The 13,998-nt window shown below is 40.6% G+C and overlaps 1 protein-coding gene across 1 annotated transcript in view; it reads left to right on the top strand.

Annotated features, from left to right (window-relative positions):
* The window catches only part of ZFPM2 (zinc finger protein, FOG family member 2), a 463,720-nt gene extending 452,751 nt beyond the window's left edge, over nucleotides 1-10,969 (top strand). Inside the window, exons 6-8 of the mRNA XM_079902325.1 lie at nucleotides 2,003-2,209; nucleotides 5,448-5,672; nucleotides 8,274-10,969. Of these exons, the coding sequence (XP_079758451.1) occupies nucleotides 2,003-2,209; nucleotides 5,448-5,672; nucleotides 8,274-10,759 (2,918 nt within the window). The 3' untranslated portion in view covers nucleotides 10,760-10,969. The remainder of the gene's footprint in view (nucleotides 1-2,002; nucleotides 2,210-5,447; nucleotides 5,673-8,273) is intronic.
* The last annotated feature ends 3,029 nt before the right edge of the window (nucleotides 10,970-13,998 follow it).

Genomic DNA, 13,998 nt, shown 5'->3' with positions numbered 1-13,998 from the left:
CATCAGATTCCGCGATGATGCCGCTTAGCTTCTATATTTGTAAAGAAGTCATCAGTGCCAACCAAGGTGAATCTGTTTTCAACTTTGGGAAGCTTGTATGCTTTCAGATATATTAAAGTGAAAGTGAAAAATGGTTGTTTTCTAGTCTTTTAGTATATTTGTGTTTTCCTTGGAAACTTTCATATAAATTCGAGGTCTGTAATTTCAGCTTTATTTTTTCACAAACATTTACTGTCGTGGATGGTGTCTTGTCTGCTCACCTTTGAAATTTAATCAGCTGGTTTAATGAACTGTCCGAGGTTTCTAAAACGATGTCCTGAATCTTCTAGGCAACTCTGCCCTATCATATGCTGTTGTTATCTTTTCCACCAGCGTTTTACCACACGTTGTTTAAAAACTATGATCTCTTTCAGGGTGGAAAAAAATGAAGTGCGGTTGAAAAGGCAGTTATGCTGAAAGAGAAACAGAGCAATATTACTTATCAGAATGGGTACAATTTTTGCTTGCTTAATGAGTACAATATATAGCCTTGCAGTATATACACAATGAGGAAAAAAAGCTTTATAACATATCAAGTATGCCATATTACTTCAGGCATAACTGTACAGGATACATATCTAGGCCTGAGAGTGTAGATAACAAAATATAAGTGCTTTGCCTGTCTAAACATGTTAAATAAATGAGCATTCACTATCGCATTCCAATACATTAGAAGATGTACTTGCATAGTTAATTTTCTTTTTAATGCACCACACGTGATCATTTGAAGCCCCAAGCCAGAGTCTATCTTAGTGTTTGAAGAGAGGGTTCTTTTCATTTAAACAAATCTTTATTTAAATAAGCCTTTCTGAAAAGGCTCTTTGGCATATCTCCTTTTCAGGAAGTTCAATCAGGGTAAAAGGAGATAAAGAAGCTGCATTATAAGAAATATTATATAAGTAAAGATCACTCGGTGCTCACCCCCCCACCCCCCCAAAATAAATAGCAACAGACTTATAAGGAGAGGAAAGCTAACTGGAATTTCACTTTAATGTTCTAAATTTTAGGAACTTTGTTTACTTGCTTTGTAGTTTTACGTATCATTCATTCATATATCATTCCCCAGTATCTGGGGAAGAGAGAGAAAAAGAAATAACTGCTTACTTCCATGAGCTACAGAAAGAGCACGTAAAGAGTAACTTCAAAGCCTCACCTGAAATAAATTTTGTGGTTGTATCCCTACCATGCTTGGTCTTAGGCAGTATAACATGTAATAACATGGTTAATGATTAAGTCAAGCGCTGGAAGGCAAACAGTTGACAAAACTCTCTACAGATTATGTCTATACTTGGTTATTAATCTTCTGCTACTGTTGGTCACTGAACAGTTCATCTGATGCAAGGAATAGAATTTTCCACATAGGCAGGTACGAAAATTAATAAAGGGAAACAGCACTAAAATGGAGTAGGGAAGTCAGAAGGGGGAGCTGGCATGTACTACTTGACTTCAGTGTAGATCCCAACAGGAAGAGATGGACTTTGCATCTCCATCAGGGAGTGACACTACTTAATACCTCTCAGCTGAAGGAAGAAAGCATTTCTCCTTGTCTGACAACAGCTCAGCCAATGAAAGAATGTAACAACTCAGCCAATGAAAAGCCACTATATTTGGAACTTTCAATTTCCTCCAATGAGCTTTTTGTTTATAATGGCCCCACCCAACCTCCCCTTCTCTATAAGAGTTTCCTCTCTTTTGTTTCACCAGACTTTCATGTGGTTGACCATAGCTGCCTGTCCTGAGTTGCAGCTCCTTGCTATTAAACTTGTGTCGCTGGTAAAGTAACTGGCAGTTTTATTGTTTTAGGTTAACAAAGGGAAGAGGAGGACAGCCGTTGTCTTGATCAAACACTCCACCCCAGTAGAAACTGATGTGAAAAACATGAGAAGGTCCTATTGACATCAATCCAATGTACAGCAGGCTAGAGCATTCTATGTCAATTCTTTTTCTTTTTTCTTCTTAATAGGGGGTCAGCTTTGGTGCACGACTACGAAGGCCATCTCTGAGGGTGAAGAGCTAATTGCCTTTGTGGTGGATTTTGACTCAAGGCTACAAGCTGCCAGTCAGATGACTCTTACAGAAGGGATGTACCCGGCGCGCCTGCTGGACTCAATTCAGCTGCTCCCTCAGCAAGCTGCCATGGCTTCTATTTTGCCTACAGCTATTGTCAATAGTAAGTGCTGAGTGCAATAGCCCAGTACAATAGCTTTGTAGTGGTGATGGGTATTTATGGGAGAGAAAAAAATAATGTCTACTGACAGGCAACCAGGGACAGACTTTTTTCTCCAGTGTTATGATTTTATTTTATATTCTCTCCAATTTTAAGTGTGTGTGTGTGTGTGTGTGTGTGTTCACTTCTCGTGGGAGTATAAAAGGAATAACTTAAATTCATTCATTTCAGGTTGGATTCCTGAATGTCACACAGAAAAATCTGACATTCTAAACTAAACAACATTCAAGACGATTTAGCTGTAAGAGGTCCAACAGCTTTCATTGTCGCTCCTATGGTAGAATAGTTTTGGTATTAAGAGCCATAGAGTTAAAACATAAAATAAGAAAAAGGACACAAAATCAAATTTGATTAGATACACTAATGAAGGGGAAATGTAGGCTGGATGAATCAAGACATCAGCTAATGTAAAAAAAAATAAAGAGAAGGAAAGAAAAATACGTATAATCTTAGAATACTTTATATGGAGAATTTTAAAATGTGCCCTGGCAAATATACCTTTGTGATTATAGTCTGTTAAAAGGACTATTGAACTTAGTTTGTATTTCCTTGACATAAAATCAGTGATCTAGGAGTCCCAAGATCAGAATTCTAGACTCTGCTCTGCTTTTATCTAGCTCTGTGAGAAAACGTGAGTACATCTTAAGAGGAGAATAGATTCTCAAGCCAGTGGCAAGTGAAACATTGCATTGAGTCAAAAATGTCCTTGAAAATCCCTGAGACTTTGAATGATGCAGAAGTCTAGAGACTACAATCATGTCTTATATTATATATGTATACATATATACATACATATATATTCAACAGTAATTATGTTCTTGCTGTAACAGCATCCTTTAGAATGAAGAACTTCTCAGGTGTATCTGGAATTACTCTGCATCCAACCAGTGGATTCAGTGTACACAACCCAAGCTACTATTTCTGAATTTCCTTAATGTAAATGGAGTTGTTTTGTTTACTGAATCTTTAGTTTGATTTGAATGGTGAGGAACTTGAAATAACATGGACCCAACTTGAAACTGAGGCAAAATGATTTTGTTACCACCTATTCTAGGAGTTTCTTATATTATTGTGACACTCCAGTGTGTGAATGTTAATTCTAATTATATTTGAAGGAATACTCTGTTTGCTTTCTATAGCAAGATAACTATTAATCCCAAATATATCACCATAGATGCATACAGGCTTTGTTCTCGTTCTTAAATTAGTTAATCAGTTAAAGTCATCCTGAAAAATAAACCCTTTACTATACACTGGGCCTCTGAAAAGTATAAATATAACTAAAACTTGGGTGGGAGGGGCTAAATAATAAACAGCAGTAGTATATAATTTTGTAATTAAATTGTATTTTAAAATTCTGTATTGTACCTGCTGTCCTTACTTCTCATTTGCTAGAATTTGGTCCTTACTTTTCTCCTTCTCTCCTTCAACAGGATCTCCTGAGCCAACTCCTTCACTATCATGTGTTCCAACTCACTATACATTAACAGTTTATAAATCACAAGTCCAGCTGTTTCTGGCGAGTTTCAGACCTCTCTTGCCATCTTTGCAATGTTCCTGTCTCTTTCTCACAGAAATATCTACTCCCACATATCTACTGTGACCATATGCCCCAGTGTGCCTGGATTAATCCCAGTTTACAGTGTTATCTGCCATCCCTCTGATCAGAGGCGCTACAAAAGTGCCAAGTTTGCACAATACAGTGTCAGATTTAGTCACTCCATATGTGCCCCAGCCTGAATTCATCACCCATCTGTCTTCTATTCCCTGTAGAGATGAATGAAAACATCCCTTAACACAGAAATGCCAACAAGAAGTCTAGGCACCGAGGAGAAACCTTACCTTCTGCTCTAACATCTAATTGCAAAATAGTGGTCATCACTTCCAGTCAGTTCTGCTTCCTCAGTATAACTTTGCTTCTCTCTGTCCCCCTTTCATTGAGGCATTATGGAAGAGTGTTTACACCAGGGTTTTCCAATCCCAGTTCACCCAGTTGCATGATAATGGCAAGTTACTCAACCTCACATTCTTCACCTATTAATGAATGAGGGGAAAACACAGAGAGAGAAATTTTCCATGAATGAATACATGAGAAATACATATCATACATATTATAGCATGACTTAACAAATAGTACATGACTATTAGCTACAATTTAAATTCTGTCATATTTCACTTAGATTACTGCAGTTGTCTCCTACCAGTCGTAAGTCTTCCTTCCAAATTCACTACCTTCAAAACTCCACTGTTAGGATTATATCATAGCTGATTCTGTCAGTCTATTGCTTGAAATGATTCAGTCATTTTCCATAACCATTGAGATAGAAATCTAAACTTAAAAAAGCTGACAGGGCCTTTGGGAGTCTGTCCCTGACTTCTACAACCTCATCTCTCCCAGCCCCTTGCCTGAGATTACAGAATAGCCTCCCAGCCTCCACCCAGTCCCTCTCTCAAGCTCCCATAGCTGATCCCTTGATTAGGAGGACACAATCCTCTTCTCCACCTGACTAGCTTAATTTCATCCTTCACAAGGCAGCTAAGGCATGTCATCATCTTCCCTCTAAATCCTTCTCTGACTTCTTCAAGTACCTCCATCACTGTGTGTGGTCATCACGTTCTAATGTAATGACCAAACGAACCACTTGTTAACCAGCCCCAGGAGATCTAAGCTCCTTAACAACAGCTGTTTGGTCTCTCATTTTGTTTTACACCCAACTCAGCATAGATCTGGCACTAAGGAGGTACTCTGTAATTAATTTATTAAATGGACCAATGATGTCAGGAGTTGGCATCAAAGCTAACTTTAGTTCAGCCATTAGATCCGTTACCTTTTAACCAAGCAGATAAACCAATTCACATTGCTATTTATAAATGCCTATTTTTCTAAACTATAAGTACAATATAAACAATTTAGGATTAATCTCTTTTGCTTTATGTTGGGATTCTCCTAGAGTACCACTTTCTAAAGAGTCTGTGGGAAGGTAAACTGCATTAAGTGGAACATTTCTTTAAAAATAGTCCTGTACTGTGGAACAACACCCAAGACTGCACTAGCCCCTGTCTGATTGCCTAATTCATAACCTGGGAGCAGACTCTGAGAAAAACTGAACCAAATGCTGCTTTACCCATGGTTGGCTCCAAGTGGGCAGCAGCTAACGTGTCCCTGTGTTTCTGCCTGCAGAGGATATATTCCCTTGCAAGTCCTGTGGCATCTGGTATCGGAGTGAGCGGAATCTGCAAGCCCATTTGATGTACTATTGCAGTGGGAGACAAAGAGAAACTGCTCCAGTGTCAGAGGAAAACGAAGACAGCACTCCTCAGATTTCCAGTATGTGCCCCTTCCCACAGTGCACCAAGAGCTTTTCAAATGCCCGAGCTCTAGAAATGCACATGAACTCACACAGTGGTGAGTGCCTCTCTTGTTTCTTCTTCTACTCCAGGAGACCCTCTTCTTTCTCTACATATATACGTACATTCATACATCTCTATCTATCTATAAAATCAAACTTAAACTTGCTGGACCAGCTGGTTATTATCTTTTGTCCTGAACAAGTATACTCTATTCAAAGGACTTGGGTCTGAATTATTTTCTAACGACTTACAGTGCTCAGTTTACAGGCTAAATCATTCTAGTTTGTTCTCAACTAAAGTAATTATGCTGAAAAACAAGTTTCTTTTTCTTTTTTTTTTTAAGCCTGTTCTTGAGAGCAAGGTGGCAACTATTCCCATTTATTTTGGAATTGTATGCCCAATTGTTGTCAGTATCATACATAGTATTCTAATTCCTATATTTTAAAAACAACTGAAATGAATCAAATGTACAGAATTATATTAATTTTAGATATTTCTTTGAACATTCTTGGATAGGGCAAACCAAGGTTTGGGAATCATAGTTATTCAGAATATGAAACTTGTAAGTCACCTCCGGGTGACTTCCTTTGCTGTTTTTGCTTGGGTTGAATAATTAAAAATGGAAATAGGTGCTCAGTTTAAAAAAAACTAACTCCAACCTCCAGTGCTCTAGTACAGTGCAAGCTTTTGTCTTTGCACCTATAAAAATAAGCTGTTTCCTTTCTACTTATTCTCTTCCCTCTCCCTACAAAGAGCTGTCTTTATGAGGTGATAAAGCAGGGGAAGCAGAAACAGGTTGGTTGTCTCACACGGTGAGTGTAAAGTCACGCGCAAAACAAAAATAGAGATAGAGGGATCTTCCCAGCTCAACAGGAAAATGAGTATTGGATTAGCCAAGGAGAAAAGGAGACAAATAAAAGAAGTTCCCTTTTATCTCTATCTCTCTGCCATATTTTCATCTTATAAATATAAAAGACAATTCTCATTTAAGTCTAGAGGGCAGAGAGGAGGAACCAAGCCTGATGTAACCATATGCCAACAAATGGGAACAAGAGTTGACCTGAGTAAGTAAAAGTATCCAGATCCTGATTCCAATTCATAGGGGAAGGGGTCCCCCCGACCAAGTAATTCTTCAGACACCCACTGAGTGTCTTGCAATGCAACTCTGCTCAATTCTGACACTATGCAGGGAGAGCATTAAATTCCCCAGATTAAGGGGTCAGTCCTACAAGAGTGACTCCCCCACCGCCACCCCAATGCAGACTTTAGTCTTTTGTGCTTCTGACCAGTGAGCTATAAATCAGAGGTCACCAAGACACCCCCTTGGTTTGACTGCTTTGCTAGAGTGTCTCCCGGAACTCAGAAAACCCATTTGTTCACCAGATACTGGTTTATTGTAAAAGGATATAACTCAGGAACAGCCAGATGGCTGAGATGCATAGGGCTAGGTTTGGGGAACGGGCAAGGTGCTTCCAAGGGCTCTCAGAGCCTGCCACTCTCCCCAGATCTCCACATGTTTACCAACTGAGATGCTCTCTGAACTCTGTTTTTTGTGGGGTTTTATGGAGGCTTCATTACATAGGCAGGATTGATTAAGTTATTGGCCATTGGCAATTGAACTTAATCTCTAGCCCCTCTTCCAGAAGTGGAGGAGGGGAAGAATGAAAGTTCCAACCCCTGTAATCACAAGATTGCTTCTCCTAACAACCACCCATCCTTAGGTTACCTAAGGGCTTTCCAAAAGTCACCTCAGTAACATAACAAAGCCACCTTTATCACTCTTATCACAGGAAACTCCAAGAGTTTTAGAAGCTGTGAGCTGGGAACCAAGGATAAAGACCAAATATATATGAGAAATAGATTTTACTCATCAGAATGACCAAATACATATTCCTTGTAAATCACAATATTGCATTGAGGCTTACCCACCAGTCAGTGGTGATATTCAAAATATTTAATAACTGACTAAAAACAGGCCATGACCAATCAGCATGGATGTCGGTCCTAAATGACTACATTAATGTACTGGTACCAATATCAGCCCTGGATAGAGATAAACCATGTTCAGCAAAACCAATGAATAAAATTCTAAATTTGTACCAAAGATAAATTAGTAGGTTATTAATTACTTTAGAAAACGGCTTCTATTTGGATTCTTTTGAATAAAGACCCAATCTGGTACACTAAATGCACTAAGATTTATTTGATTTGCACATAGGTTATCACTATCAACTCTAACTAATGCCTGCTTCTTCCTAATGTAGAGCATAGTGCTGTGGTAAGAAGGTTATTGGATTAGAAATTATAAAATCTGAAGTTTAGTCATGGATCCATCACCAAATAGCTTTATTACCATAATCAATTCCTTTAGCCTCCTTGCATGTGTTTCCCGACCTGTAACATTGAAACAATGATGCCTATCCCACTACAATGCAATAATATTCACGAAAGTGCTTTGGAAACCATAAAGGGCTGTTATTATCATCATCTATGGTGAAGGACGTCACAAGAAAAACGTTACTATCACAAATAAGATTCCGAAAGATTTCAGTTCGTTTCTGCTGTGTTGGACACATGAGGTCATTAGTAACGGTTCATATCATTAGAAAACCAATATGTGTGGTTCTCAGTATTCTGATTTTGTATGTTCCTCCAGGAGTGAAAATGGAAGAATTCCTCCCCCCTGGTACTAGTCTAAAATGCACCGTCTGTAGCTACACTGCTGATTCTGTGATCAACTTTCACCAACACCTGTTCTCCCATCTCACTCAAGCTGCCTTCCGATGCAATCACTGCCACTTCGGCTTCCAGACTCAGAGGGAGTTATTGCAGCACCAGGAGCTCCATGTCCCTGGCAGCAAACTGCCCAGAGAAAGTGACATGGAACACTCTCCAAGTGGAACCGAAGACAGCTTACAGCCAGCCACAGACCTGCTGACCAGAAGTGAACTCCCCCAAAAGGCCATGCAGACTAAAGATGCGAGCTCTGACACGGAGCTGGACAAGTGTGAGAAAAAGACTCAGCTCTTTCTCACTAACCAGAGACCCGAAATTCAGTCTGCAACAAATAAACAAAGCTTTTCTTACACGAAAATAAAGTCTGAGCCCTCTAGTCCAAGACTTGCCTCATCTCCAGTTCAGCCTAATATTGGGCCTTCTTTCCCCGTGGGACCCTTTCTATCTCAGTTTGCTTTTCCCCAAGATATCACAATGGTCCCTCAAGCTTCAGAGATCTTAGCCAAGATGTCTGAACTGGTACATCGGCGACTGAGGCACGGAAGTAGTAGCTACCCTCCCGTCATTTACAGCCCCTTGATGCCCAAAGGGGCTACCTGTTTTGAGTGCAACATAACATTCAATAATTTGGATAATTATCTAGTGCACAAAAAACATTACTGCAGCAGCCGATGGCAGCAGATGGCCAAGTCCCCAGAGTTCCCTGGTGTTTCAGAAAAGATGCCTGAGGCCGTGAGTCCCAACACTGGCCAAACCTCCATAAACCTTCTCAATCCAGCCGCTCATTCTGCTGATCCTGAGAATCCACTTCTTCAAACACCCTGCATCAATTCTTCCACTGTTTTAGATTTAATTGGGCCAAATGGGAAGGGCCACGACAAGGACTTTTCCATTCAAGCTAAGAAGCTCTCCACCCCCAACAGCAATGATGATAAAATTAATGGAAAACCTGTTGATGTGAAAAATCCCAGTGTCCCCTTAGTGGATGGGGAAAGTGACCCAAATAAGACTACCTGTGAAGCTTGCAACATTACTTTCAGCCGGCACGAAACATACATGGTCCACAAACAGTATTACTGTGCTACGCGCCACGACCCTCCGCTCAAGAGGTCAGCTTCCAACAAAGTGCCTGCCGTGCAGAGAACCATGCGTACGCGCAAGCGCAGGAAGATGTATGAGATGTGTCTTCCTGAACAGGAGCAAAGGCCTCCGCTAGTCCAACAGCGATTTCTCGACGTAGCCAACCTCAGCAATCCTTGTACCTCCACTCAAGAACCCACGGAAGGGCTGGGAGAGTGCTACCATCCAAGATGTGATATCTTTCCAGGAATTGTCTCAAAGCACTTGGAAACGTCCCTCACGATTAACAAGTGTGTTCCGGTTTCCAAATGTGACACTACTCATTCCAGTGTTTCCTGCCTAGAGATGGACGTGCCCATAGATCTCAGCAAAAAGTGTTTATCCCAGTCTGAGCGGACGACTGCATCTCCCAAAAGGCTGCTGGACTACCACGAGTGCACTGTGTGTAAGATCAGTTTCAACAAGGTAGAAAACTACCTGGCCCACAAGCAGAATTTCTGCCCGGTCACTGCACACCAGCGTAATGACCTGGCTCCGCTCGACAGCAAAGCGTTTCCGAATCCAGAAAGCGAACGAAACAGCCCCGATGTCAGCTATGAAAGAAGCATCATAAAATGTGAGAAAAATGGGAATCTGAAGCAGCCTTCCCCCAACGGAAACTTATTTTCATCCCACTTAGCAACCCTGCAGGGCCTGAAAGTCTTCAGTGAAGCCGCTCAGCTCATTGCGACAAAAGAAGAAAACAAACATTTGTTTCTTCCGCAATGCCTGTACCCTGGAGCAATAAAGAAGGCAAAAGGAGCCGACCAGCTCTCTCCTTATTATGGAATAAAGCCAAGTGATTATATTTCTGGTTCTCTTGTCATCCATAACGCTGACGTGGACCAAAGCACAAACGCGGAAAATGAATCTCCCAAAAGCCAGGCCTCTTCCAATGGGTGCGCTGTGCCGAAGAAAGATTCCCTGCCGTTGTTGCCCAAAAATCGAGGCATGGTCATAGTGAATGGTGGACTGAAGCAAGACGAGCGCCCTGCCGCCAACCCACAGCAAGAGAACATTGCCCAGAATCCTCAGCATGAAGACAGCCGCAAATCTCCCTCCTGGATCTCGGAGAACCCATTAGCCACGAACGAGAACGTCTCCCCAGGAATTCCCTCCACAGAGGACCAGTTGTCTAGTATAGCTAAAGGTGTGAATGGCTCCACCCAGGCTCCAACCAGTGGGAAATATTGCCGGCTGTGTGACATCCAGTTCAACAACCTCTCAAACTTTATAACTCACAAGAAGTTTTATTGCTCCTCACATGCAGCAGAACATGTCAAATGAAATCACAAAATAAATAAACATCACTCACCTTTGGTACCAGTGTTTAGTATGTTGTTCTACCCAGTACAGAAAAAAAAAAAAAAAGCAAAAAAAAAAAAGAAAAAGAAAGCTGTTTGAATTACATCTGGGCAATCAGGAGACAATTCATTATGGCTGAGTTGAAGACTTAAGGTGTAATTTCATTACAGTCCATTAGTAAAGTGTATTATTGGTGCCATTTTAAAAGAAAATTAATTTATTTTACCAGCAGTATTCATAGCTGTGGTTATGTTATTTTTTATTTAAAAACTTTATATTAAAGTCATTTGTAATGTTATTGTATAGTTATTGTGTAGCATATATGGTTTGCACTGTATAGTAGCTTTTAAAGAAAATAGTCACAAACAATACAGAAAAGCATTTTAGAAATAGCTTCCAAAGCACTTGTGTATCTTGATTTCTTCTTATATGCTGTTGCAGATACATGTATATGCTAAAATATAACTTGCAAAGATGTTCTAAATACACGTGCTATAAGTTCGCCTTAAGATTTCAGTTCTTGGATAATCAGGCTCCGTTTGCACTTTATATTTTAGCAGATACAGTCTCTTAGTAACTAGGCTTTGCATTTGTATGTAGCCGTATGTTTCTGTCCATTTTCTTAATCTGAAACATGTATGTTAAATGAAGACGGCAATTTTTTTCTTGTATAGTACTTGTATTTTCTTTCGCTGATGCAGCTCTGTCTCAATTTTTAAACTTTGCTGTTAAATGCAATACTTTATAAGAATGAACAAAATTACTGGAAGCAGTATTGTAAGTAATGAGGTAGTATTAATCGGTTTTATCTTTTGAAAGGCACAGTCTAAATCGAAACCCTAAACTCAATGCTGCAAGTATGAATTTAATTCATATATAAGATCTATTTAAATATAAGAGTAGCAATACTGCACCTGGTGATCACAAAGATAATGTTCTACTTCTGATAGAAATAATTTCTCAACAAATGTTGTTACTATGCATGTATATGGATGGAATAAAATTCCAGATTGTTGGAGAAGTTTGGCATACTTTTTTTTTTTTTAAATACAAGGGAAACCCTATATACCCGTTCTTTGTAACAAGAATAGGTTCAAAACAGTACTGGATAGCTGTAGTAACATGATGACAAAACAGTTAATATAACTTACTTTATTAAAATGAACCGGAAACTCCAGCCTCTGGAACTAGAAAAGTTCATTATTAATATGTAGAAGAAGCACTAGCTCTCTGTTCTCTACCCACCCCCAACTGTAGCACACAAAAAAGAACAATTTCATGAATGTCTGAAAGGCTTACAAAGTCTACCATGAGAATCGGCACCAAAGATGATCAAGTGCACCCAACTTTTATTTTTTATTTTATTTTCTTTAATTTTTTTTTTTTTACTTATTTATTTTTGGTTGCATTGGGTCTTCGTTGCTGCGCGCAGGCTTTCTCTAGTTGCATTGAACGGGTGCTACTCTTTGTTGTGGTGCACCGTCTTTTCACTGCGGTGGCTTCTCTTGTTGTGGAGCACAGGCTCCCGGCGAGCGGGCTCAGTAGTTGTGACTCGAGGGTTCTAGAGCTCAGGCTTAGTAGTTGTGGCACACGGGCCACAACTGTTGCTCTGCGGCGTGTGGCAACTTCCCGGACCAGGGAATCGAACCCACGTCCCCTGCATTGGCAGGCAGACTCCCAAGCACTGCGCCATCGGGGAAGTGCCGCAGCCAGCTTTTAGATGGAGTTTACCAGAGAGAGGTTTGCATTTTGAGGAGCAGCGAAGCGGTAAAGTGACCCTGATGAGTAAAGATGCACAAACTTCATGCGGGCAATTTGTAAAAGACACTAGTTTTCACGCATCTCATTTGTTCTTTCTGAGGGTTTGCGCGTTGAGGGAGAGTGGAGAGCAGATAATGTGGGTTAGATCATAGAGGATCTAATGAGCCACCCAGAGATGTTGACGTGTGATTCAGTAGTCAAGATGGCGCCTGTCGCCCATCAAGAGAGATGCGGTCCACTGCAGTCTGAGAAACGCCCCGATCTGGAAAGGCAAGTACTTGTGGTTAAGACACACTGTTTGCAAGTAGGTTGTGATGCACTATTTTTTTTTTAAGGAAGATGTTGGGGGTAGGAGTTTATTAATTAATTAATTTATTTTTGCTGTGTTGGGTCTTCGTTTCTTGTGCGAGGGCTGTCTCTAGTTGTGGCAAGCGGGGGCCACTCTTCATCGCGGTGCACGGGCCTCTCTCTTACTGTCGCGGCCTCTCTCGTTGCGGAGCACAGGCTCCAGACACTCAGGCTCAGTAGTTGTGGCTCACGGGCCTAGTTGCTCCGCGGCATGTGGGATCCTCCCAGACCAGGGCTCGACCCCGTGTCCCCTGCATTAGCAGGCAGATTCTCAACCACTGCGCCACCAGGGAAGCCCTGTGATGCACTATTATTCATCCTTATTAGATTTGGTAGCATAATGAACATAAGGTGCTAGTCCCAAACATAGCCTATAAATACTGTGTGGTCGAGAACTTTTCTCCAGTTGCTTGTTGAGAATAACAGTTTTTAAATGTAAACCCTTGACCTTAGTTGATGTTTTAAATCTTTTTAAATCTGTTCAGGTGCTTCTAATATGTGACAATGTTGGGAAACACTACAAGGTAAACTAGGACCAGGTGTGAAGGCTGAGTGAGACTAAGGAGAGTAGAAAGGTAAAATGAAAAAGGGAAACCGATATGGGATGAAAGAGTTGGGAAAGACTTTATGGGCTGGGTAGGGTACAAAAAGGTAGGTAGAATGATAAGGAAAACTACCTGTCCTTTGGAGAGCCCTGAAATACCTATGCACTATATCCAAAAAAATATTTCCAGTACCGTTTGTATAGTTGAAAATAAGTTCTAATAGCCCATTCACAGAAGGAAACAGATAGCATGGGCTGAAATAGTGACATTTGGACCAGAACCAGGCCCTGCAGAGTACAGAGGAAGATAAAGGTTTTTGTACATGTAGAGATCATTGTAAATGATGACATTAGAGTAGCATGTGAGGGTGAAGAGTGAATAAAAAATGTTTTTTTAAGGAAGAGGGCTCAGGGACTTCCCTGGCAGTCCAGTTGTTAAGACTTCACCTTGCAGTGCAGTGGGTGCGGGTTGGATCCCTGGTTAGGGAGCTAAGATCCCACGTACCTGGCGGCCAAAAAACCAAAACATGAAACAGAAGCAGTGATGTAACAAATTCAGTAAAGACTT

Source organism: Stenella coeruleoalba, assembly GCF_951394435.1.
Source record: "Stenella coeruleoalba genome assembly, chromosome: 17".
NCBI classification, from domain to species: domain Eukaryota; kingdom Metazoa; phylum Chordata; class Mammalia; order Artiodactyla; family Delphinidae; genus Stenella; species Stenella coeruleoalba.
The sequence above is the reverse complement of the archived record's forward strand: the minus strand, read 5'-3'. Positions and strand labels throughout refer to the sequence as shown.